The sequence below is a fragment of the Ceratotherium simum genome, chromosome 25 (assembly GCF_057802395.1).
Source record: "Ceratotherium simum simum isolate JZ-2026a chromosome 25, ASM5780239v1, whole genome shotgun sequence".
NCBI lineage: Eukaryota > Metazoa > Chordata > Mammalia > Perissodactyla > Rhinocerotidae > Ceratotherium > Ceratotherium simum.
In genome coordinates this window covers 24,176,713-24,202,238 of record NC_141924.1, presented here as the reverse complement: position 1 = coordinate 24,202,238, position 25,526 = coordinate 24,176,713, and the positions used below count along the sequence as shown (strand labels likewise).

The 25,526-nt window shown below is 46.9% G+C and overlaps 1 protein-coding gene across 1 annotated transcript in view; it reads right to left on the bottom strand.

The window, feature by feature from the left end:
* Positions 1-9,529: 9,529 nt before the first annotated feature.
* The window catches only part of LOC101395103 (ankyrin repeat and sterile alpha motif domain-containing protein 1B), a 75,947-nt gene continuing 59,950 nt past the window's right edge, over positions 9,530-25,526 (bottom strand). The window contains exons 9-10 of the mRNA XM_014780224.2: positions 14,451-14,618; positions 9,530-10,729 (exon numbers count right to left, since the gene is read on the bottom strand). Coding sequence (XP_014635710.1) covers positions 10,619-10,729; positions 14,451-14,618 — 279 coding nt within the window. The 3' untranslated portion in view covers positions 9,530-10,618. The remainder of the gene's footprint in view (positions 10,730-14,450; positions 14,619-25,526) is intronic.

Genomic DNA, 25,526 nt, shown 5'->3' with positions numbered 1-25,526 from the left:
CCCCTCTGTGTTCTTCTGTTTCTGTGTGGCCAAACACTTGTTTTCCAAACATTTGCTTCTTTTCACCTACCTGTGAGTTGCCTTCCTTCCCTTTACAGCCCCTGATTCTCCTCACCTCCAACATCTCCTTTTGTCTTTAGCTGAGGATGGTATTTAAGGTGAGGGCTTTGGCCATTTTGGTGAGTTACTCAGTTTTCCTGAGTTTCTCCCATGTATACATGTTGTTAAACTTTTGTTTTTCTCCTGTCAATCTGTCTCGTGTCAATTTAATTCTTAGACCAGCCAGAAGAACCTAGAAGAGCAGAGGAAAATTTCTTCCTCCCCTACAGTACTTACACAAACCTAGATGGTATTGCCTACTGCACACCTAGGCTCTATGGTACTAATCTTATGGGACGACCATTGTATACGCGGTCTGTCGTCGATACATCATTATGTGATGTGTGACTGTGTTCTTTGAGATGACCCTCCTGCTGAAGTTCTGCCCTGCCCTCTTTTCTCTGTCATGGCTTTTATCGCCCTGTGTTGTTTACTTATTGGAATCCTCCATTAGATTATAAGCTCCTTGAAAACCAGATCTGTGTCTGTCTTTTTTTTTTTTTTTTTGTGAGGAGGACTAGCCCTGAGCTAACATCTGATGCCAATCCTCCTCTTTTTTTGCTGAGGAAGACTGGCCCTTGGCTAACATCCGTGGCCATCTTCCTCCACTTTATGTGGGAGGCCGCCACAGCATGGCTTGCCAAGCGGTGCATCGGTGCACGCCCGGGATCCGAACCTGCGAACCTCGGGCTGCTGCGGTGGAGCACGCGCACTTAACTGCTTGCGCCACCAGGCTGGCCCCAGATCTGTGTCTTTTATACCAGAGTCTAACAGAAGCCTGGCTGCAGTTGGAGCCTCAATAAATATTTGTTGAATGATTGAAGTTCCTGTCTGCCCACACGCCCATGGTGCATTCTGGGATCTCCCTCTGCATTAGGATATCACGAGGCTGTTAAATTAAGATGTAGCACGTCATCAGCATTCTCTTTATTTTCCTGTTTTAGTTTGGCATTTTATTGTGAAGCATCATTAGGGGAAAGTAAAACTTTACTTGGATAAAAAAAGATTTGCTTCCAAATTATATGAAATGAATAAACATATCCCTAGAGTGTTTAAGTTGGCAAGTATGGCGATCTGTTATTCAACAACTGTTTTATGTTATTATTATAATTTACTTACCGACCTTTAGAGAAGGAGAAAATGATTTTCTAATAATTCTTAGTCTCTGAAGATTGTCACTTGACTAGATTTCCTTGCTCAAACCCCTCCCCTTAAAGACCACGGATACACTATGCAGTTATTAAAATACCTGAATCAGAAAATCAGCTGCTGTTGGGCTATGAGTTTAACCATGAGGACTTGTTTTGTAGTTCTGTATGTTCACGTGGAAGAGGCAGAAGAATTTGCTTCAAATGTGGGACTCATCAGAGACCAGGCCTTTGAAGTCATTTGGCATCAACAGCGAGTTACTTCTGAGTCAGATGACGTTGTGAGAAGACCAAAACCTGGGAAATTTTCATTTCAGTTATGATTTAGGAATATGAGTCGCTGGTGTTCATTTTAAATTCATTTATGAGGTCAGGCCCTCAGAACTGGGAATACTGCTTATCACATAGACGTGAACAGAAAACCTGCCTCTTTAATTTCCCATTTCCCAGGGCTAGAATAGGTAACAAGAGAGTGTTCCAGGCCCGAGTTTGGGTCTGGTGGTTCTAAGCAGCTAAGCAGCTGATCAAACTTGAAAATACCCAGCAGTTGAGTGAAGTCTCCTGCTTAGTACCAAGGTGGCTTTCTGAGGAGCTGGAGCGAATGTGCACATTCATGCATTCAAGTCTTCATCACCTCCCTGCTCTGGGCACGGCCCAGCCCTCGTTTTATCTTCACAGCAGTTGAGTGGATTTGCAGACTATGCAGTCCCAGGTTATGGAGGAAGAACTGCACCCCAGGTGGTTAATCAGTGACAAAGCCAGGGCCAGAATCCAAATCTGATTTTTTCTTTGTAGAAAGACCAAGACCCACTGGGCTACAAGTTGAGTGTCAGTTTCACTTGGAAATGGAATCCTCCTGGGTCTGTGGTGGATGAACTCCAGTCTGGGGGTCAAGGCCTGGGTGTCAGCAGCTGGGTCAGGTCTTAGAGATCTGTGTTTCTCGGTTCTGATTCATCTTCAGTTAGCAGTGATTCTAAACCCTTCACCTTGGGTTTATTTGCCCCACTCTGTCAAGTAACTAACTTTCTGAGACATAACGAATCCTTTTTAGGAGGAAGGAAGGGGGAGCTACTACTTTTTACAGGCCTTTTATGTGCCAGGCTGTGTGCTGGGCACTTTCCACACATCGTTTAATTGAATCCTCACAATAAGGCTGCAAGGTGTTAGCTCTGTTTTCTAGGCGTGGAAACAGGTGCAGAGAGGTTAAGTGGCCAGGGCCCCACGGCCAAGTGGTGGAACTGGGGTTTCGGTCCCAGGCAGCGTGCCTCCTCACAAAGCCCCGAGGCTGCTGCCCAGGGGCATCGTTTCAGTTATGCGCTTCATTCATTATTCATCTCACTCATTCACATCCCATGCGAGTGACGCCAGGTCCTGAGCTCTCAGAGGAGATGTCAGAGGCGGTCTCTGCGCCTGGGGGGCTTCTGCTTTTGTATTCTGGTTACCCCATCTCGGTGCCTGTAGGGATTGCTCTTGGAAAGAAGCACGGGGGCTGTTCTGACAGGAGCCAAATGAATTGCGGAGCTTGGGGGATGCTTTGGATTTGCCAGCGCTTGGCCAGGCCTAGTCTGGTCTCAGTCCTCAGATGACTCAGCATTGAGCAGGGCAGGTGGCAGCCCTACTATGGCCTGTTCTTGGAGAAGCCTGTTTCTGCTTTGAAACTCCTAGGGGGTTCATTTCACATTAGCGGCAGCCCTGGGGTTAGTAGATCCGTGTGCTTTCTTCTGCCATCTTGATTTCATTTCCTTTTTTCCTTTTCCTTCCATTTGAAAAGGTGCAAAGTCTCAGAGCCTCAGTTTCCTCATTTGTCAAATGGGGACCACACACCTAATTGCAGGGTTTCTGTGAGGCTTGAAAAATATGCCAAGCATCTGAAACAGGTCTCAATAAATGGTGTAATTATCCTTTGTCCCAGTGACAAACCCCCATTCCTGTGCTGCCCGTGCTTCCATGGTTTACAGATTGTGACCCTGTGGCTTTCGCTCCATGGAACACCTCTCTCAGGGCATCCTTCTCTACCTCAGAGTAGACCCGTCCTCGTGGCTGTTAGCTCCCAGGAGACAGACTGCTCAGCAGGAAAGCTGTCATCTGCTGTCTTCTGAGCTGTCTCAGACTTCATTCTCTTTGGGATATGCACGCACCCATCGAGTGGTGGACGATTGGGAGTGAAAGTGGAGAAGCGACCTCGGCTCACTCTTTGGGTGAGAGGCTTGGGAGTGTGGGACTGTGCTGCAACGCTAGCTTTGGTGGTCAAGTGATCTAAGTTTGAATCCTGGCTGCACTAACGTCCCAGCTGTGTGACCTTCAGCAAATGGTTTAATTTCCTCAGGGATCTACTTCTTAGGGAGCCTCTGGTGGGGAGTTTTGTGGGCTGCTCAACTTCTCAGGGGATCTGGAGGGCCTGATCCATCCAAGAGTGAAGCTTCTCCTGCTTTGCTACACCCAGAATTACCAGGAAACTTAAAAACCTCCCCCAAATCCAGGCCTCACCCCAGACCAGTTAATTTAGGATCTCCAGAGATGGGACCCAGGCATCCGTTTTTGTTTTTTGTTTTTGGGGAGGAAGATTGGCCCTGAGCTAACATCTGTTGCCAGTCTTCCTCTATTTTGTACATGAGACGCTGCCACACCATGGCTTGATGAGTGGTGTAGGTCTGCACCTGGGATCCGAACCTGAGATCTGAACCTCTGAACCTGGGCTGCCAAAGCAGAGCTCGCAAAACTTAACCACTATGCCACTGGGTCGGCCTCCAGGCATCTGTATTTTTTGAAGTTCCCCAGAGGATTCCAGAGAGCAGTGGAGGTTCAGAACTGGTGCCCTCTGCTCTCACCCTTGATGGCGGACCAAGCCATTGCCAGTCCCGCCCTGGTGCCACCGCCAGCTGCCTGCGACGTCTGCTTATGCAGTGCGTTCCTTTCCGCCTGCCCTGCCCTGACATTCTCAGGAGCCCCGCCAAGCAGCACAGACGTTTGGTGTGCATATTGACACAGCTGTGGGGATCGTTCCTGCTTGGATTTGATGGCTGATTTATAGAGCAGCTCTGCCAGGGTTATTATCATCAGTTCCTCCTCCAGTCACTGCTTTCTCTGTCCAAGTGTCTCACCTGCGTGTGCGGGCTTTCACCTTTTACTAGTGCTGTGCCAATTCCCATTGTGGCAGATGACACTGCTAGTGGCTGTCCTAATATCCAGTCTCTCCCTTTTCCTCACTAACAACTCCTGTATCATTGGGGGCTGCAGTGTGCGCAGCTAAAAGCAACAACACCTACATTTTCCAACCACCTATCTAGGGGTAGCCAATGAGATGTAAGCAGAAGTTGTGAGGTGAAGCTTCCAGGATAGCTCCTAAAAGATTGCCTTACTCAGTTGGGAGGCAGATCCCCTTTGGTCCTTACCATCCTTTTTCCTGCCTGGAATGTGGATGTGCTGGATGATGCTCCAGCAGCCATTTTGTGATCATAAGTTGACCTAGCAGATGGATGCCAAATGCTAAGGATGGCAGAATAGAAATATAGCAGGAGCTTGGGATTTTGAAGACAATTGTGGAGCGACCATTCCAGCCCTGTACTATCTCTGAAGTTCATGTTATGTGAGAAAAAATTCAACCCTTCCCTGTTTAAGAGGTGGTTATTTCTGGTCTTTGCTACTAGTCCCTGAATTCAGTTCCTGATACTCCCATAAACTAACCTGGTGATAAGAGCAGTTCAACAGAATGTCAGTGACTCTGCATCCCTGCCTCTCCCACCCTCTTACCCCAGCCACAAACACAGTTCCTCCTCTGATAAGTGACTGGACATCTAGCTGTGAGGCCGTTGAAGCTTGGTGGAATCTCAGAAAGTCATGAACAAGTGATGCATGGACCATGCCCAGCCCACAGGTAAGTTTTGTTTGGCCCACACTTATTTTTTAAAACTCTGAGTTTATTGCCAGCATTTGAAAATCTGGTGATTTGGCATAAAAATCCCGATTTCTTAGAAATCTGTTGACCCAGGGTCTTCCTTTCTGCCTGGCAACAATCAGCTGGAACTGAGTAGCAGCTGCCGTGCGATGAGGGAGGTGCTCTGTGGATCACATGGCCCCCTTCACTCATGTTACCTGTGTGGCCCTGAAGGAAGTTTGCAACCTTCCCCCTCCCCCTGCAAACCCACATCCCGGAAATGGCCTGCTGAAATGGAATTCCTGACTTTCCTGTGCCTTTCTTCTTTCCCAGTCTCCCCTCACTCAACACTTAGCACACTGGGATTTTTGTTTCTTCTCTCAGAAAACCGAGCATGCACTTTTGAGAAACAGAGAGAAATCAGCCATGAATGTCAGAAATGTCAGAAAACAGCTGATGTTGCTTCTTGGAGGCATCTTGAACTTCCCTTGTCACATGTCTTGTCTTATTGACGAGACATAAGAGGGAGAGCTGCAGGCTCCCCAGGGAGCAGCTGTTGGGATGCCTGATTGAGGCACTGAGACATCCAGAAGACAATGACATCGACTATTGAGTATGGGTTGCTTTGAACGACTTTTATTACGATGTCGTGAGCTGACTTTGGTTGTAAGAGTGACTCCATCTCAGCTGGCTCTTAACTGTGGCGCTGAGACATAACTCAGAGGTTTCCTAAACGGCAGGACTTGGAAGATGCACATTAGCCGCCCTGTGCTCATGGAGTCCGTTATGCAACATGCGGGCTCCTCGGCTGTGGGAACCACGTAATGACCCCTGAGAAAACCTCAGCTGCTGTGGCTGACCCTCAGCTGGGGTGACCCCGCTGGAGCTGTTCAGTGGACAGTCTCTCTCTCAGTCTGATGGATGGCTAAGTCTTTACATCACCGCTCACTGACTACTCGGAAAGTTAAATGCCCATGCAGTTTTTTACAAACATAGGTCTCTGGGGTTTGGGAGAGAAAAACAAAAATGATTTTGATGATAATAATTTGTAGCTATGATTCTTTATGAATTACACACAGAGTGCAATATGTCGGGTTGAGGATGATCATCTTTGCATTAGCAGCTCTAAGTAAAATGGCACCAAACTGAGCACAGAGCAAGATAAAGTAGATTGTCTTGAGAAGAAAACAGGAAACAGTTAAGTGGAATTGACATTCCCCAGGTTGGCACCAAAGTCTTAGGGTTCATTCCACCACGAAAATAAGTTCTGGCTCGTGTGTACTAATGGACTCTCACAGTGTGCAGGATGGTGATTGGGCAGCAGGCCTAAGGAAATGCTCTGCCTGCTTTGGAGCTGGTTTCTGTGGGAAGCAGGACTCTGCTGCTGGGGCAGGCAGATGCCTGGGTTCATTTGTACAGTTGCACCGGCAGCAGCGAACAGGCGTGGGGCCGGCTGGGTGTGGGGGAGACAGGAATGGAGCATGGGGTAGGCTGGTGGAGCCTTGGTGCAGGTGGACTCTGCTGGCCTGTGTTGGCTGGTTACCCAATTTTATTTTCAGAAAATGTGTTTATAACTGTCAGATTGCTTAATTTTCATTGGAAACATACTCAGTGAATAGCTGATATAAAAAGAGAACTGAAAAAATGTCTTAAAGGCATTATTCCATGTAGACTTCTGAACATGGTCATTATATTCCAATTCTGTGGAAGAAGAACTCTGGAGGCTAGCCCACTTATCAAATTTCCATTTCTTTTCAGAAATAGTTTAGGAGCAATGTTATTTGGGGTCCAAGTGTGAATTTTTATGATTTTTGAGAATTTGGCCGTGTGTTCTTTATCTAAGCCTGTCTTCTGCCCCATCCTATCCAAACATTATATGCACCAGCAATATTCCCAAGTATTCCAACATAGAATCTGGTATGTCTTGAGAAAAATCACTTCCATGACTTATTAATGAACTAACTAGGCACAATTTTCATAGGGTTCATTCACCCAAATTTATCACAGAATATAATTTAAGAAGAAAAAATTAAATGGAGTAATTGAATTGAAGTCATTTTTGGAATAATATTAGCATTCAAGGGTCCCCACCCCCATAGATACTGCAGTTACCAATGTGTCAGATTTCCCCTTCAAGGAAATGAGCACAAATCCTTTCTCCAGTACGTGGACTGGCTCTTCTGTTTGCCCCTCAGACCCACTCCTCCCTCTTCCCGGTCCTGCTGGTGACTGGAGGCTGCCCTGTGTAAACTGTATCAGTGCCCTCTGGCATCCAGTGGGTTCAGGCAATGCAGGGTGGAGGGTGAGATCAGGGTATTTTAATCCCTGGCTCCCTCGCTGGGGCCACTGCAGCTGGCCATGTCCCTCCACCTGTCTGGCAGTCCCCGTATCCCATTCCCCCTCAGGCCATTACCAGCCCAGGGATACTGTTCCACCCGATTCCCTACAGGCGCCAACACCTATGTAACTATTCTATTCATTAAACTCGTAAATTATCCCAATTGGAGTGTGCCATCTGCTTTGTGCTGGGACCATAATGGATATAAATAAGCATTTGATCCACAGAGATAATAAGAGGATTGCCGACCCTTTGGTGGTTAGCAAGATAAAAAGGGGCCCAATAGCCCCCTTGAAGAATTACCAGCTAAATCCCAGCCCAAACCTTCCTTCAGGAAACCTGCCCTTCTGCCCCTGTGAATGTCATCCCATCTCAGGCTGGTTTTAGCTCTTTGGGGTTCAAAGCCCAGGCCCTCTGCATGTCAGGCCGGGAGTGCCCTGAGATTGGTGCATGTTTCAGAGAGTAACAGACTTGGATCCAGCAGCGGGGAGATCTCCGGAAAGTCACAAGATATGGAATGTGAATCATTGATCTTTCCGGATCTTTCAGTGTGTCTCTAACATGGCCCCTATGATCACTCAACTCACAGCTGGCACATATGTTTTAGGAAAAATGAAAGGATTGATGAATGTTGTTATGGAAAGTTTGTGGCCCCTCAAAATTCATATGTATGTTGAAGCCCTAATCTTTCACTGTTTTGGCATCTGGAGATAGGCCTTTGGGAGATAACTGGGGTTAGACAGTCACGAGGGTGGGCCCCCATGATGGGATTAGTGCCCTTATAAGAAGCGATACCAGGAAGCTCGCTGCTCCCCCACCCTCTGCACACACACACAGAGGTCAAGTGAGCACACAGGAAGATGGTGGCCACCGACAAGCCAGAGAAAAGGCCTTGGAATGAACCCTACCTTGCTGGCACCTTGATCTTGGACTTTCCAGCCTCCAAAACTGTGAGAAATAAATTTGTTGTTTAAGCCACCCAGTCTATGGTATTTTGTTATGGCAGCCCAAGCTGACCAAGACAAATGTGTAGATGTTTTTCCAAATGTGCCGTCTACGTGGTCCTATAAAGTGATCCAGTTTAGTGGTCCCTCCTCTTTTAGAAATTTCTGTTTTGGCAATTCCTCCTTATAGCCCACTTTAATATCTAAACAAACAAAGACAATGGGGGCTTTTTGGCTGAAATTCAGACTTTAAAGGCCAGTGTATCTTTCTCAAATTGGTTGAACATGGAAATGAGCAAATTTTCTCAACAGTTTTGCCAATTAAAAAATCCCTGTAGCCATGGATGCTGAGAAGGCTGGACCTTTGGTTCTGCTCCTAAATGGAAGAGGAAGGTGCTCACAGAACGATGCCAAGCACCAGCAGCTGTACAATTTCTGTTTTATTTTGTGTGCTTTTTTATAGGATATAAATAATGACAAAAATTACAAAATTTATAACTGGAAGCCCAAGCATATTTACACATATGTTTCTGCTTCAGCAAAGCTACTATTTACTTTGCTCCTATACAATTTCCTTTTGGTACCATATTTTAGTGTTATTTTACTCTCGATTTACTACATACATATCAACAGTGAATAGGCAAAGTATATACAAGGAACTGTTCAGTTCAAGTAATTTAATATTGTGTTAAAATTCTTCAACACTGAACTAAAACCATATACATTTGTCAGTTTGAAATAAAATTTAGTCATCCTTCTTCAAAACTCACCAACTGATGAATGTAACTGATAATCTCAGTTGGGTTTAAAATAATATTGGTTAATGAAAAAAAAAACATTAAGACAATCCCACAGTTTATCAATATCGCTATAATGAACTTCAAAATGATTCACAATATGATCGGTTAGAACAATATACATTAAAACGTTATTTTTTTCTATAATGATATTTGATACTGTTTATATAATTTGATTCTACAGAAATATACATTATGGTATCATACAAATACTCCACAGAGACATTAAAAAAATTAAAATACCTTAAAGAAATGTAAGTAAATTTTATTTAATCAAATAGTAAGCAAACATTTAGTTATTTATTTTTTTGTTTCAAGAAAAGAGCTTTATTACTTTGGAATCTCATCTTTTTTTTTTTTTTCTGTATTTTTTCTAGAAAAAAAAATTTTTGCAATAGAATTTTATTAACACCTTTCTCAAACAAGGTTTCCATGACAGAAATCTTGACAGCAGGAGCCCTAGATTTTTTTTTTTAAACGTGTTCTTTAAAACACTGTGCAGGTTAAAAAAACAATCTTTGCAGGCGTACGGCTGTGTCAGCGCTTTTGGGTCGACACCAGCCTGCCTGCCCCAGTCTCCTGCCCCGGTGAGCGCGGTCAGTACCCACCACGCCCAAGCCAGTCCTCTCAGCAGTAGCAGAAGGAATTTAGTTATTTGAAATGAAACCAGAAACATCCCTCACAGCTAACCTAGTTTTCTTATCAATGCATTAATGAAACATTCTTTTAATAAAAATATTTAATACAAGACACATTTTTCTGTGCATAATAAATTCCTCTGTTTTAAATCATTCTTAAATTTTGAATCAATCCATAGATGTAAAGGTTTTTTTTTTTTTTTATCTGACATAGTTGATTACATATAAAATCCACAAATATAGAAATTGGGAGACAGGATTTCCTGGCAATCAAGGGGTGGGTTTTGTCCTTTTGCATGAAACGATACTCAGTGTTATAATGAGTTTACAGATGCCTTATGGGGGTAGTTCTGTTCTGCTGCTACCTTTAAAACCGCTGACAGTGGAAAATAAACCCAAGATTCGTATACTTTTAGGCAGTATTAGAGATCCCCTGTACTTTTTTTTTTAAAGGTATTATCCCCAGATACAGCAAAGCAAGTGTTGGGGCAGAATCATTAGAAATACCTTGGGAGGTGGCAGGGAGGGGAGTCGGGAGGGTCAGCGAAAAATCTCAACTCGTGCCTCTTAGGGGTTACGGCTGGAAAGTCTTGGTTGCACTTGCTGTCACTGGTGCAGAAACAATGTCCCCAGGAATGGCCAGCGGCCTTTCACCCATGACAAGGCCACACAAAGAGAGCAGTCTTCCTCTTGGGCTGGGTGGAAATGGAGGCGCGAAGGAAAGCCTGCTCCGGGACTGTTTGGTGTGCAAGGCACCGCAGGACGGGAGGACGGTGGGTATCAGAAAATCGTGGTTTCATACTTGGTATTAATTCCCCTCTTGGCTTCCTGTCCCGGCTCCACGATCCACGGCAGATTGGCCAGAGTCTTTTGCTCAGATGGGTCGATCTGCTTTAAAACAGAAAGGCTGATGCCTGTTATACGGTACCTGTTACGGGCGTGTAAGTGCGCATCCTAATGCTGCTGGGAAACCAACACTGCGCCCTGACGGGACTTCAGGGATGTTGGGATGTGAGAATCAGTTGTTCATTCTTTTGATACACGTTTACTGCATATTAACTGTGTGCCCGGCACTGGCGGGGGGATGGTGCATGAATGTGCTCTCGAGGGCACACAGATGGGGAGCAGACCAAGAAACTCTTCAGTGTTGAGCAGTGAGGTATGAGAGGGAAGAGAGGGCGCTCTGTGGGCACACAGGAAGGCCACTGACCCCACGTCAGGGAGCCAGGGGGCTTCCTGGAGGAGGTGAACCAGCTTATGTCACTCCTCGGCTCTCAAGCCTCCAATTGTTTGCATCACAGTCAGAATAAACCCCGAGTCCTCGAGGCGACCTATGGTGGCTCTGCCCGCCTGCTTTTCTGTGCTCCAGCCACACCGGCCTCCGTGCTGCGCCCTGCATGCCAAGCCCGTGCCCAGGGCCTCTACACACATCAGCTGCTCTGCCCCAATGCTCTTCTCCAGACTCCTGCATGCTTTAGGCCCTAATGTCATTCAGGTCTCGACTCAAACATCACCTCCTCACCTGTTTACACTGTACAAAACAGCACCCCACCGTGTCTGCTCTCCTCTTCTGCTCTATTCTTCATAATCCTTACACCACATACATCATATCTGTTTATTTGTTCATCCTCCTCTACAACGTATGCTCATGAAGGTGAGATTTTGTCTGTTCTGTTCACTACTGTTTCCCGCAAACTTAGGAAAGCTCCTGGCAACCCAGTAAATAGCAGACTCACAATAAATATTTGTTGAATAGATATTATTAAAAGAATGAGGTAATGTCTAAATGGAGAGCTGGAGGACAAGCAAGAGTTAGCCTGGTGAAGGCAGGGGGAGAGGGACAGCATGTGCAAAGTCCCTGAGGTAAGGGAAAGCGGCCGTTTGAGGGCTTGCAGTCAGTCCTCAGAGTGGGAGACGGAAGGGGAGACACTGAGGGGGAAGAGGTAAGCAGGGCCGGGTCAGGCTGAGCCTTGAACCAAACAGCTGAGCTATAAAGTGGTTAAAACCATTTCAGCCCCCTTGCACAGAGAGTCAAACAGGCCATTCCTGGGCAAGGCTTGAGCTGTGAGCTCTCAGGAGGGGTCTGGGGCAAGTTCTTCACCACCAAACTGCTGCCTCATCCTTGTGTGTTTCCACGTCTGCCCCAGCCCCGGCCACCTGCTCTGCTCAGGGTCGCTGGGGCAAGAGAGCTGCGGGCAGGCCTCTCCTTTTTCTCCTGCACTGTGAGCTCTGGAGTCTGCCGGAAGGCTGAGGGACCCGTGCCCATCGGCTACCTTCCAAAGGGATTTGATTGTTTCTTCACAAGGCTGTGGGGAGGACTTCACATACTCTTAGGAATCATGAAATATTTCTCAACAATAATCAACAGGAGCCGAGGGAAATGGAACACGGACTCCAGCTGAGGGGGACGGGACTCTGAGGCAGTTAAAGAGCATCAGTATTATTCACCGTGTATTTTCACATTTCTCAGTGAAGGCGTCTAGAAGAATATTCTATGAGCCCTTAGGGCACCCAATCCTTTGTGCTCTTCTGGAAGAAGTCGATGGGGACCAAAGTCAGATGGAGGCACCTGCCATGAACAGATTTATGCAGCCCACATGAGAATGAATACAATAGTCTAAGAGATAATCCCAAAAACATTCTGAAAATTCCTGGGCATTTAACTTACACTTTTGTGGGGGAAGACAGACAATAAACAAATCTCCATTAAGAAATGCTACAGAGAATTAAAAGTGGGTGATACGCTTCAGCGTGACTAGGCGTCTACCTCTGATTGGGTGCTCCAGGGAAAGCCTCTTCATGTAGCTGAGGCTTGAGGGACAAGCCGGAGCAGCCGTGCAGAAATCGGGGAGACTAAGCCAGGTGGAGGGAACAGGTGGCACAAAGGCCTCAGGGAGGAGTGAGCTGTGTCTGTTCCAGGAACAGGAAGGCCTGAGCGTCGAAGAGGAGGGCGGTGGGAAACCAGGTTTCAGGTACTTGGGACTGTGGTGCCACGATCTCATCTATGTTGTAAGATCACCCCGGTTGCCGTATGGAGGAAAGAGTCCGTTAGGTGGTGTACTGCGTAGTCTTGGAGAATAGTAGTGGCAGGAGCTTGCCGAGAAGAGAGAGAGAGGAAATGGAGAGGAGGGGCTATCTGAGATATGTTTTAGGGGTTGAGTGGATGGAATCTGCTCACGGGTTGGATATAGGGGTGACGGGAAGACAGGAATCAAGGATGACTTCTAGATTTATGGCTTGAGCAACAGGGTGAATGGTTAAGCTGCTTACTGAGCTGGGAAGGCTTGAGAGAGAGCAACAGGTTTGAGGGGAAAATCAAGAACTCTGTTCTGGACATACTAAGTTTCAGATGTCTGTAAATACCGAAGCAGAACTTGGACGTGTAGGTCTGGAGTTCTGGGAGTGCGTGAGGATTGGGCCAGTAGGGTTGGGGAGGTGCTGAGGTGGGGGATCGGGGGTCAGAGTGTGGTGTCTGAAGGAAAGATTTTCAGAGGACATGCTGCTCCTGGAGATGGTCAGCGACGAAGGACGAGCATGGGAGTGACTGGCTGAGGTGGGGTGGAGGAAAAGATCCCAGAAGTGAGCTGCCAAGGAACAGAGGGGCCAGACACTGGGGATCATCCCCAAGGATGCTGAAGCTGCCAAGAATGGTGACAGGAATAGAGGCCAAAAAGAAGATTGTAAACAAAAACTACATGGTCACAAAGGGAGGTGCCTCACTGCAAACATTAAAAATCCTGCATTTCCTCCTGCCTCTGGGGACAGGAGACGATGGGGAGGAGGAGAGAGTTACTGGATGGAAGGATATGTGGGTGTGAGAGCAATGCATCTGAGGGACGCCTGCCTGCCCCGAGTCCCAAGAGTTTCTGGGATGCCATACGGCAGCGGGAGCAGAAACCAGATGGGAAGCTGGTTGCGAACATTCCAGCTTCTGGTAGCTACGACCAGAGGAGGCCGCTTTGAAGTCATGAAAGTCTGCTAGGACAGGATGTCTGCAGAGCGTGTGGGAGGGAAGCGGAGGAAATTCCTGGAGGAAGGCAGATGACGAGGAGGAGGGGCCGCACCTCTGAAGAGTCACCGCGAGGTAGGAAGCCTCAGCTTCGGGGAGAAAGCACGCAGGCCCCGCCCGTGCAGGCCTCGCGACGCCCGGACCCGCGCACAGCCTCTGCCTCTCGCTCCCTCTAGCTGGGTACCAGGGATGCTTCACTGTGAACCTGCCAACCTCTGTACAGGCCAGGGGCTCTTGAGAGGCTTTGCCCCCTGGTGGGATGGCAGCAGAAGCCTCGGGGAACCTTGTTCCCAAGCTTGCCTGGACCTTCAGGAAAGATTCACCAAGGAGAGCAGCAGGGCCCAGTCCCCCTCACGGCGCTGCTGCGGGTGACACAGAGAGGGGAATTTTCTCAGGTGCCTCCAGCTTCAGGCAGATGGTCCCCCAAGACTTTGCAGAGATTGGGCTGAGAGGATAATGAACACAGCTGGAGAAGGCCAAGGGCAAGACAAAGAAGGGAGGCCCTGGGTTCTAAACGGCACCCACACCACGCAAGGGCCCCGTTCGCAGCCCCCTCTCCCTCCAGTTCAAGGTTTTCAGAACACTTTCATCTTTTCTACTTACCACTGACTTGCGAATGCTAACGCGGGGCTTGGGGATGGGTTTGGAGGGTTTGTTTTCAAAGCTTTCTGGAAGGGTGGAGGAATGCCCTCCTTTTCTTGCTTGTAGTGCGAGCTGGTAAGCGACTTCAAATGCTTGTCCCAGCGTTAGGATGATTTCATAGGCTAAATTCTGCAAGAGAAATGAGGAAGTGTTTACTACGGGCACGCTACAGATAGGAGCAAGCTGAGCGGCTGAGGAACACCGAGGGAGGTGAACCAGCCAGGACACTGAACTACTCCACCTGATGTGGCCGTGAGTCAGTGGACATCTGTGAAGAATGGGACACTCCAGGTCTGATTTAGGGTCTATAAGGGCGTTAGTCAGTGATGCGACACACTTGCTTACTGCCATGTTAAGGAGCCGACTCCCCACTTCACCCACCGGCCCGGGAGCCCACTCTACTCAGAGCTCCCTTGCCGGCGGCTGGGTTGCTCCCCAGGCCCTGGAAAGGACGGGGTTCCGCTGGTCCTGCAGCTGAGTTCTGGAGGCGCCTCAGCCAAGCCCGTGAGGACGATCCCACACACTCCACGGGAGGTGTTCCTGAGAAGTTTGGTTCTTTTTACCTCAAACATCTGTGATTCAGTGAACATCTCTGAAACACAATCAGAATCTAATTCAGGCAGAGGGGAGAGGCATTAGTCATGCTGGTGCAGCGTCTCACAGCTACAGCAGCGAGCAAGCAAACAGAGCCAATTACCCATCTATTTCTTGAGGTGCTTGCTCTCCCCTGTGGGTCCACTCCATATTTTATCATCAAATCAGCGAGAGACAGGAGATTATGTCAGGCCCGGCTGCCATGCCAAGCAGCGCCTGAGTGAAAGGTTCTTTTCTTCGGACTTTCAATCACTCCTCTCGAGACGACTTCTAGCTTTTTCTTCTCTTCTCCAGAGATGTATCTTTGATTTCTGCCTCCTCTTCCAAGCACAGCTCCACCCTGTCTTCTCTCACTGAGAAAACATGACACTGTCTGACCCCAAAGAGGCAGAATCTCGACAACACCCCCAAGGTCACAGAGCATCAAAGAAGTGGATGCCTATCCGTCACAGAGAGCTTTCTCAAAATCCCTGAACCAGCTGAGAGCAGGCGTGCTCTGTCCCAAGTCTGCATTCTGATAAATGTCCCTAGAATGTCTGTTCATGGTTTTTCAAAACCACAGGAACAGCATTCTGCTTATGCTGCTTTTGCATCTATGCCCTCTCCCTCCCTGCCCCCCTAGACATAGAATTCCTGCGATTCTGGGGAGAACTGTTTGAGATTGTTTCCAGTTGATGAAGACGGAGAAGGAGGTGCAAGATGGACTTCAGAGGCCAAATGGAAGAGGCCCATGGTTTTCTGGACCAACCAGATTACAGACCAATGCCAGATTGTTATGGTCTGAGACCCAAGCAGGAAAAACGCCTCTGAGCATGAGAGTTGGTTTGATAGAGGATGTGTCTTCTCCTTTGAGCTACTTGTTAAGAAATGATGGCCCCACACGACAGATGTGTGCTTGTTGGAGACACTGAACCTCGCACAGCCAGCCGAGCACTTCCTGCAAAGAACACTGAGCCGGTGTTTGCCTCCCAGAATGAGTCAGACTAGTAAATTAGTAATGCACCAACAAATGACAGTGGAGGAGGGCTGGCAGACAGCTCTGGCCATCACCACACAGAGGGCTGAACCCTTCGCCTGCCTATACTCGGCACTCACATCATTGTCAACTTGGCCTCCTAGAGCGCGGATGGGTCCCCTCTGCAAGGCGGACTGGGGCTTCCGACTTCTGTAGTCTCCACGTGAAGTCGAGGGCTCTTGGTCTTGTTAACCGTCACTGTGGAGATGGCTGAGGTCCATCTGTCAGGGATGTGTAGCAGATATTCATGCTCTGGGTGGGCGACTGGACTAAGGGAAAGACGGCAGATCCAATGATTCTATAACATGCAGCTTTTAGATGCTGGAACAGTGGAGCTTAATGAGTGTGAATCCCTTTATCATTCAGTTAAAAACAAGTTCCTGAAAGTGAGATTTACTTAAGGCCCCAGTGTCTTCAAATAAAAGTAAAAAGATGCTCATTTGAGCAAGTGAGATTTTTCACACGACTATTATGGGAAGCCTAAAGCTTTTGAAAGGTACTGGGTTAGAAGCTCTGCCATTTCATTTTTAACTAGTTCCTGGTGTTAGGAAGCTGCTCAGATAAGACAGAGACCAGACTGTGGGCCTGAGGTTTCCTGCCGAATGGCCTCTCCTGGTTTGACTTGCATTCTCCTTGACTTTTCTTTTTATTTTAGAATGTTTTACAGAGTTCTTCTCTTATGATTATGTATAGTGAAGAGTTGGACATTGTTACCTTTCCTATACTTTCTGTCACCTTAGCATTTAAGGTATCGATTCTGGACACCAGGGAGGGCCCATGGGCACGAGACACGAGGAGCAGCTGTTGCCGATGGGGCTTTTGCATGTCGAGTGCTGTGGAGGGGAACAGACGCTTATCAGATGGGACCTGAGGACACACGTCTGGACGGGGAGGAAGGTTCATTTCTCCTGCCTCTCCTTAGTAACATCCCCACTGTTTAAAATGGGAGGCGAGTTATCGTGAGAGCAGGAGACTCCACTGGGGAAAGGCCACAAATAATATTGCAGTGTCAGAGAGGCTCAGGTGACAAGGCCTTGCTTCCTCCTTCGAGCCAGGCTTGCTGACCCCAGTGATGCTGGCTGGCACTGAAGATCCAGTGATGCTGCTCAAAAAACCTGAAAGCCCAATTAGTCTCTGCTTTCCACATATTACTGTCACTGCAACTGTGGGGAGGCCAGCGCCTAAGACTGCACCTGGTACACTGCAGGCACTCAGTAGATACTTGCTCAATGAATGAATGACTATCCAAATGACAAGCTGGAGTAACAATGCTACTAGTCATTACTAGAGGTAGCATAGCTGCCATTAAGTGAGGACTTCATAGGTGTTAGGCATTGTGCCAAGCACTAGATTTATCTCATTTAAGTCTTACCACAACCATCTGCAGTAGAATATCATTATTCTCGTTTTATAGATGAGGAAATTGAGGCTCGCAGAGGTTAAGTAACTTGCCTGACATCACAGAGCTAGAAAGTTACACAGCTGTGATATGAACCAATATTTGTGACTCAAAAGCCTGTGTTTTTAACCCTACCCATGTGTGGTAGCTTGTCTCCAAGATAGCTGCCATCAATTCTTCTTGTCCCTGTACACACCATGATGTCCCCTGTTGAGAGGGCGAGGCTGTTCCTGCACCTCCTTGAATCCCGACTGGCTTTACTGAGTTTCCCAAATAGAAGAATATGGCAGAAGTGACATGCTGGGACTTCGGAGATTGCACGGAGTCTTGCAGCGTCCGCCTGGGCCTCTTGGAACACTTGCTCTGAGGGAAACCAGCCATATGTAGAAAGTCTGGGCACCCTGAGATCACCACGCTATGGGGATGTCCAAGCTGGCCTGGGGGAGAGGCTGCTTGGAGAGAAACAGCTGCAGCCATCCCAGCCCAGGCTCCAGACATGGAGCGAAGGAATATCCTGGACATTCGAGCTCCAAGAGACACCACGTGGAGTGGACTCAAGGCTCAGATAGATGGCCCCAGTCGTGCTGTCGGAAAATCTGCAGCCATCTGAGCTACCCTAGCGGAGGCCTTGGATATTGTCGAGCAGAGAAGAGCAAAATTGCTGCGCTCCACCCAAATTCCTGACTCACAGAATTGTAAACATAATAAAATGGATGTTTTATGCCACTAAGCTTTGGGATGGTTTGTTAAGCAACAATAGATAACTGGAACACCATGCGATGCTAAAGAAGGCCGGCTGGACCCTCACTCAGGTGGCAGGAAGAGGAAGTGTCAGCCTCAGAGCTGGGATGAGCAGGACACAGTCGCAGGAGGCCAGTCCCTGAGCCACCACCCCAGCCCCGGCTGCGGGGAAGCAGCTGATGCCTGTGACCCATCCTGGTCACGGTAAGCACTACGGTGGCCCTTCACACACGCCAGAGCTGGAATGTCCTTTTCAGTTGGCACAGCCACACTCTCATCTCTAGTTACGACTTCGCTTGGGCATAAATTCAAACTTACTGGGCTTTACTCTCACGACCTCACGTCTCTCAAACGCTGTAACCCGGCTGGTTTCTGACCTTGGCTCCTTCTGCCCCCCCGCCCCCCCAGCGTATTAGAAAACACCTGCCTTGGCCTTTCCAGCATGAGTCTCTTTCCTAGGATCACACTTATTACGGCAACTGGCCTTGACTATTTTCTACCTTGCATAGACCACCAAGGAAAGAAGGGGACCCAAGCATGTGTGTGCCGGCGTGTGCGTGTGCTAGTGTGTTTGTTGTGGTCCTGGGGTGGTGATTGTGGGAAGGGCATGCTCTGAGCCTCAGTTTTTATCTTAAAATAGGGATAATAACATATGCAGTACCTATCTTACTAGAATGTTTTGAGAATCACTCATAATAATATTGAACCTAATGACAATACCAGCCAACACTGATTATTTACTGTGTGCCATCCACCGTATGACGTGCTTCATGGACTATCTTACTTAATCCTGACAACAACTCTGCGCTGTGGGGCTATTACTGTTCTCATTCCACACGTGAGACAACTAAGCTCAGAGAGGTTAAATAACTTGCTCATGGAGCCAACACCTGGCCGAGCTGAGATTTGAATCCAGGTGTTCTGATAGGCTACACTACGACCACTACACCTTAGAACTACCCTTCAGATAAAATAAAAGATTTCTGCAAAGTGTTGGAAAAAAAAAAAGTTTAAAAACATTAAATACAGACGCTCCTGGGAGGTTGATGCATCTTAGCTGGGGTGAGGGTACCTAAAGGCATGCAATTTGGATCTCATGCCAGGAGAGTGGAGAGGAAGCCTCCGGGCAAAGGCTGTCCTCTATGACCTGACGTGAACCATCAACACGGGGACTCTCAGCCCAAGGCCTGCCCCATCAGTGATTTGAGGGATGATGTGAGGGATGCGAGGCCACACTCCCTCCCAGCAGAGGCTCTTTGGGGTGAGGCAGGGAATCCCAATTTAATTTGGACAACTGCCCAGGGGGCACATCACAGTCTCTGAAGCCCTTCTCTTCCCTTATCCTCCAGGGATTTTGATCTGTGGATTAAGAATTGCTGCATTAGAGGAACCTGAAGAGCCATCATATCTTAAGGATAGATCCTAATTGTAATCCAGGGATGCAAACTTGTTTTTCTTATGCAAACTGGAGACGTGTAGGCAAGCCTGTATTTACTGTGGGCTCCTTAAGGCAGCCAGGACTGCAGTTGAGCATCACCACGGATATTTACTGAGCTACTTCCAGGTGTCAAGGGCTGTGTCCCTGGTGCCTGGCCGGTGCCTGGCCTATAGCCAGGGTCCAGGAAGTGCTCACTGAATGACGTGGGGGAGGGGAGGCTCATGGAGAGAGACAGAGATGTCCCCCTTTGTCCTCCTGCATCCTAGGCGCTTAGGCTGCACGCAGGACACCCATCAATTTGGTATTGGAAAAGCTGCAGCATAGATTGTGGGCAATCCCTCCCCAAGGAAAAGCTCTGGCCACCGAGGTAATTAATTCATATTAACCGGCACAGCACTAGGATTTTTCTATGTTGGAAACTACTGGTTTGAAAAATCTTTTAGTCTTAAGGGTTCAATGGCATATGTGCAAGAATATTCATTATAGTGTTTAAAACTTTCATTAATAGGGGACTGATTAAGTATACTACATAGACCTTTGCAGTGGAACACTAGGCAGCCATTTAAAATGAAAATTGAGTCATTTACAAAACTGGTTAAAAGACTAGTTAAAAGTGAAAATGTCTGGATACATACATAGATGGTATCTGTCTATATGCATAGAAAACAGGTATATATCAAAAGGTCACTACTAGTTATCACTGAGTGTTGAGATTATAATTTTTCTCTTCTTTATATTTCTTTGCCTGTTTTTTTTTTTTAATACTTTTATTTATTTTTTCCCCCAAAGCCCCAGTAGATAGTTGTATGTCATAGTTGCACATCCCTCTAGTTGCTGTATGTGGGACACAGCCTCAGGATGGCCGGAGGAGCGGTGCGTCGGTGCGTGCCCGGGATCCGAACCCAGGCTGCCAGCAGCGGAGCGCACGCACTTAACCGCTAAACCACAGGGCCGGCCCTCTTTGCCTGTTTTGAATTTTATTCAGATGAAGATGAATAATTTTTACAATCATAAAAAATACTAAACTTTTCTATTTTGATAACAATGAAAACAGGAGAAAATCTTTTAGTTCAAAATAATCTTGTTCATTCTTTATCCATCACTGTGGTGTTCTGAGTGCCTCTTCATTCAGAGGGGGCTGGGAACTGTTTTCCAGGCAAAATCCAGGAAAAATCATGGCTCACCTCCGTGTACCAGCAGGGCTGGCCATCCATTCGGCCAAGAATGTTGTTTAGCCTCTTTCTTCAGTTTTCACATTGGATGTCAATTCTAACATCTGCTTAGTTGAATTTTAGAATACTCAGCTCTTCCTTTAACCTGGAACCCCAATACCTATTCTCCAAGTACAGAGCAAAGAGTCGAACCTTCTACTGTCCAATTTCTATCAGGTCCAGCCAAAAAATGTTGTACATGGACATTACCTTATGGACATGCAGTGAGGCCACTCTTGTAGCTTTGCTGGGTTTGATCCCTGCACCAGGTCAGACCACCTGTGAGCCTGAACCACATTTTATTTTCTCTCATAATGATGGTAAAGCTGCAGCAGCAACTACCACATGACATTGCTCACTACGTCCCAGGGACCAGGCTCTGTGCCTCCTGTGGATTATCTAACCCTCACGACCACCTTATGGAGGAGGGATGATCATCCCCACTGCACGTGTGAGAAGCTCAGGAGCACTGAGACTGACTAACTTGGCCAAGTTCACATAGGTAATAAGGGGCAGAGCCAGGATTCCAACCCACATCTGACTTCAGATTAGCCCATGTTTTTTGCCACTGGGCTGGCTATCCTGCCTTATTCCTTTCATGAGTCTGCTGGTGTTCTGCCCCCACTTTCACTGAGGGACCCTCTAAGGAACCATCTTGTGTTTTGGAGATTCACTGTATGAATGTCAGCGAAGACAGTATCACACAATATCCCCTCATGGAGACCCCGGACAAAATGTTCTTTCAGACTAAAGTTTTGTTTTCTGAGAGGATGGATTCTACTCTTCTTTCAAAGAAATATAAAGCATGTAATGACTGTATTTCCCTATTTGCCTTAACTTCCAGGAAGCTCAGAGCCAAACTTGTGGCTCAGCTCTAAAAACTATGTAGAAATCTGGGGTCTGCATATTGATATTAAAACTTTTCTCTTGGTGTTGATATTCCTTTTAGTCTGTATTTTCCCTAATACCAATCCGTGTAGATCTCTATTTTCAGGTTTATCATACCTGTTCATGTAGGCCGCCTTCAATCCTTTATGGAAGGAGGCATGGTATAAATGGTGTCCATGTGTTCACTCAAATGTTTATTTGAGAACTTACTTTGTTACATTACTGCCAAAATGGCTGACAAGGTACATCAGACATGAGCCTCCACATTGTCTGGTGAAGGTGACAAAACAGGAGTAAGCTGAGAGGGGAGGTGACACCACAGGGAGAGGGCCCTGCTGGTCCAGGCTGGGAGGCTGCTATTTACAAATGGACCATTCTGATCTACCAGAACTTTCCATCAGCAATAAAAAAACAACCACCACATTTCAATGACTGGACTCGAAGGAACAAATAAATGTGTTAGTTCCATAGCCCTGGAAAACTATAAACCCAGACGTGGCTTTTCTTTGGCCTCTAGGGGTCGGCAGAGGCTACTCACACCTGTAGAGGGCGCCAACACAGACACTCAAGGAAAGGGCTGTGTCAGTGCGTGGAAGCCCCAGGTGCACCAGAGAAGCCAAGGGCATTATGAGGAGCCTCAGAGGATTGCGACGCCAGTGTTGGTGAATAAAGACCATGCCTGGATCACAGGCATGGGCTAAATCCGCCATAGGCTACCTACCTATGGCACCCATCACTGCCACTGAGGAGATGGCACTGAGAAGGGGGTCTGGTCCAGGTGACCCTTAGGTCCCTTTCCACGCTGGGAGCCCCACGATTCTCAGATTAGAAGCTGTTGTCTGTCTTCTACCCAGCCAACCACGGATTCAGTTTAGAGACGTATGTACAGTGGACGCCATGTTAAACAGTAGCCCATGATGCAAAGGCCAGACTTTAGGGCTCAACACTCCACCAGTCAGTACTCAGAGGTACAGTGACAAGGGGCTGGCTTTCATCTCAGAGGACATCCTCATTGCAACAATCACTCCCAAAACTACTCCAAACAGCCAAGTATTTTGTCTAATGCTTTTGTTTTTGGCAATACATCCTTTTCCCATCTCTCACCTTTGCCTAGTGAGACTGCTCAACCTTGGAGACTCAACTGGGGCATCAGATCTTCCAGGAGCTATCTCTGAATCCCCTTTCCTGACCCCCAGGCTAAGTCAGGTGCCCCTCCTCAAGTGGCTCCATAGCACCTCGGGCACAGCTCTCCCCCCTGCACAGTACTTACCAGGATTCTCTCCTTATAGCTCCAACTCCCCCAGCTGGCTGAGCTCCTTGAGGGCTCCAGTCTCATTGACTTTGCATCTCTAGGGCTTAGGATACATCAGGTGCTCAACAAATGTTTGTTGGAGGAATTGAAAAAAGGAAGCTGCCTAGTAGGTCCCTAAGATAAGAAGACTTGCACCTCAAGGATGAGACAATGGTGAATATGGATGGCCAGAGCCAATTCTGTCCCGTCTCCTTTCCCACAGGCAGAGCAGGATGAACAAATGCCAAACAAATGCACGCAATGCCATTGGGGGCCTGAAGACAAAGGAAAGTGTTTTTCAATCTGGGTCCTCAGTGGGGTCTCCAGAAAGAAGCCAAATTTCTCTTTTGGTTCTGTTTTGCTTGTACTTGTTTTTTAAGACCTAGGGTAAGCTTCATCTACAACTTGTTTCACCCACGTCTTTAGGCAAAAATAACTTTGAGAATATTCTGGGAATATTCCAGAATTCATTGACATCTCCTTAGCTCTACCTATAGTTAGTTCTCTCAAGCAGAAGCCAGAAATTAATCTTGATAGATTATATTTACAGAAATAAATACTGCCCAATCATAGGTCTTCAGCACTTAGAAATAAATATTAGGCATTCTGCTAAGATGCCTATCTGGTCCAGGGCTGATATATCAACTGGCCAAAATGCAGATAACTTCTTTAGGGCTAATTTCAGCTAACTAAAAGAATCATGAAATTAATATTTTCCTCTAATTATAACAGGGGAATTATATTTCCCCTAATTATATACAAGTAGAAAATTTCAAAAATACATAAAGAAGAAAATAAAAAACCACCTGTAAAATTCTACTGCTGGGATATAGCCAAGGCTACATTTTGGTTTATTTTATTTTTACATTTGTATATAGACACAAATACTTTTATATGCTATATGAATATTTATATATGCAAATTTAAAACAAAATTAGAATCATATTCTATGTGCAGTTTCATAAGTTGCTTTTTTATGCAACATTAAATCATGAATGGTTTTTGCATCCCATTAAACGTTCTTCAAACACCAGATTTTTGGCAGGGCATTCCACTGTATCCGCTAAGGTTTAACTTCATGCCTCACCCTGAGTACATGAGTGCGCACTGGCTTAAGTGAAAGACTTGGCAAGCAGTCTGCTCGCCAAATCATGACTTGCTTTCTTATAACGTTCCAGGTTCTCCATGGAGATCACGCACTTGTGCCCTGTCGTCACCTGTCCGCATGGAACCACAGCCTAAGGTGGCTGGACAGCAGGCCTCTCACACCCATGCTGGAGGGACTGGCCTGCCGGGGCAGAAGGGAAACACGATGGCTCTTTATCCTGTTACTTGGCAGGGATTTGGGGAAAGGAGGAGCAGGAGAGAGAATTGCTAGATTTCAACCTTTCCCCACTCTTCACAAGGAAAAGCTCCTAGCGGACGCTACCAAAACCCCTTAACTGATTTGCGATGCCTTCAAAAAGGGGCACTTACCAAACTCAAAAGTCTCTTTATTTTAACCCTTGTTGTTGAAAATCTTTCTCCAATGGACAAGTCCATTTCCTTGGCTTAAGAAACACAGTAAACATAAATGACTTTTTCTTGCTTATTGCAGATGCCTGTCTGATGCCCCAAGCTCATCATTCCCAAGTGAATTAGTGAGTTGTCACACCTCCAAACGGACCACACGTTCACACAGACAAGGCGTTCAGCTTCCAGGCCAAGTGCTCCTCCTTGGGGAAGTGCGGCCCCGCTGGGTGCTGGCACAACTCCAGCATAGCACGGATATGATTATATTGCAACTATTTGTAATGTCCCTACTTCTACTGAACGATGAACTCCTGGAGAGCAGGGACCTGGGCCTGACTCATGGTAGGCACTCAAGAAATGTATTTTATACGGACTTGGACTTTTTTCCTCAGGTGTGGAATAGTGCTGCAGCAGACATATGTTGTCAACCCCAAACTGGGACATAACTCCTCTCCCAGGGTCTGACAACAAGAAAGAATACGACCACCACCATAACAACCACTACTATTCTCCTGTCCTTGGCAGCTAAGCATGGCTGAACACCATGTGCTGGAAACTCATTTAATCCTTAAGATAACCATAGGTCTGGGTACTATTGTTATCTCTATTTTACAGATGAGGAAACTGAGGATTAGAGGCATTCTTGCCTAAGCTATGAAGCTAAGAAGTGCTGAGCTGTGGTTCAAAACCAGGCTGATCCTAAAGGCCACACCCTGAACATGACATTTGATTTTCAGTTATTTGCAGGGAGTTAGAATGAACACACGTATAAATGCTGCAAGACAATCTGTGAAAAAAAATTTCAGAATGCCTTCTATCTAGCTTTACAAAAAAATGAGATCTATTTAAGGCACCAATAACATCCATCCCATCCTCCCCCCTAAAAAACAGAAATGAGAGAAAAAAAACATCCACCAATCTTTGGCTTTATGGCTTGGTTAATTCTCA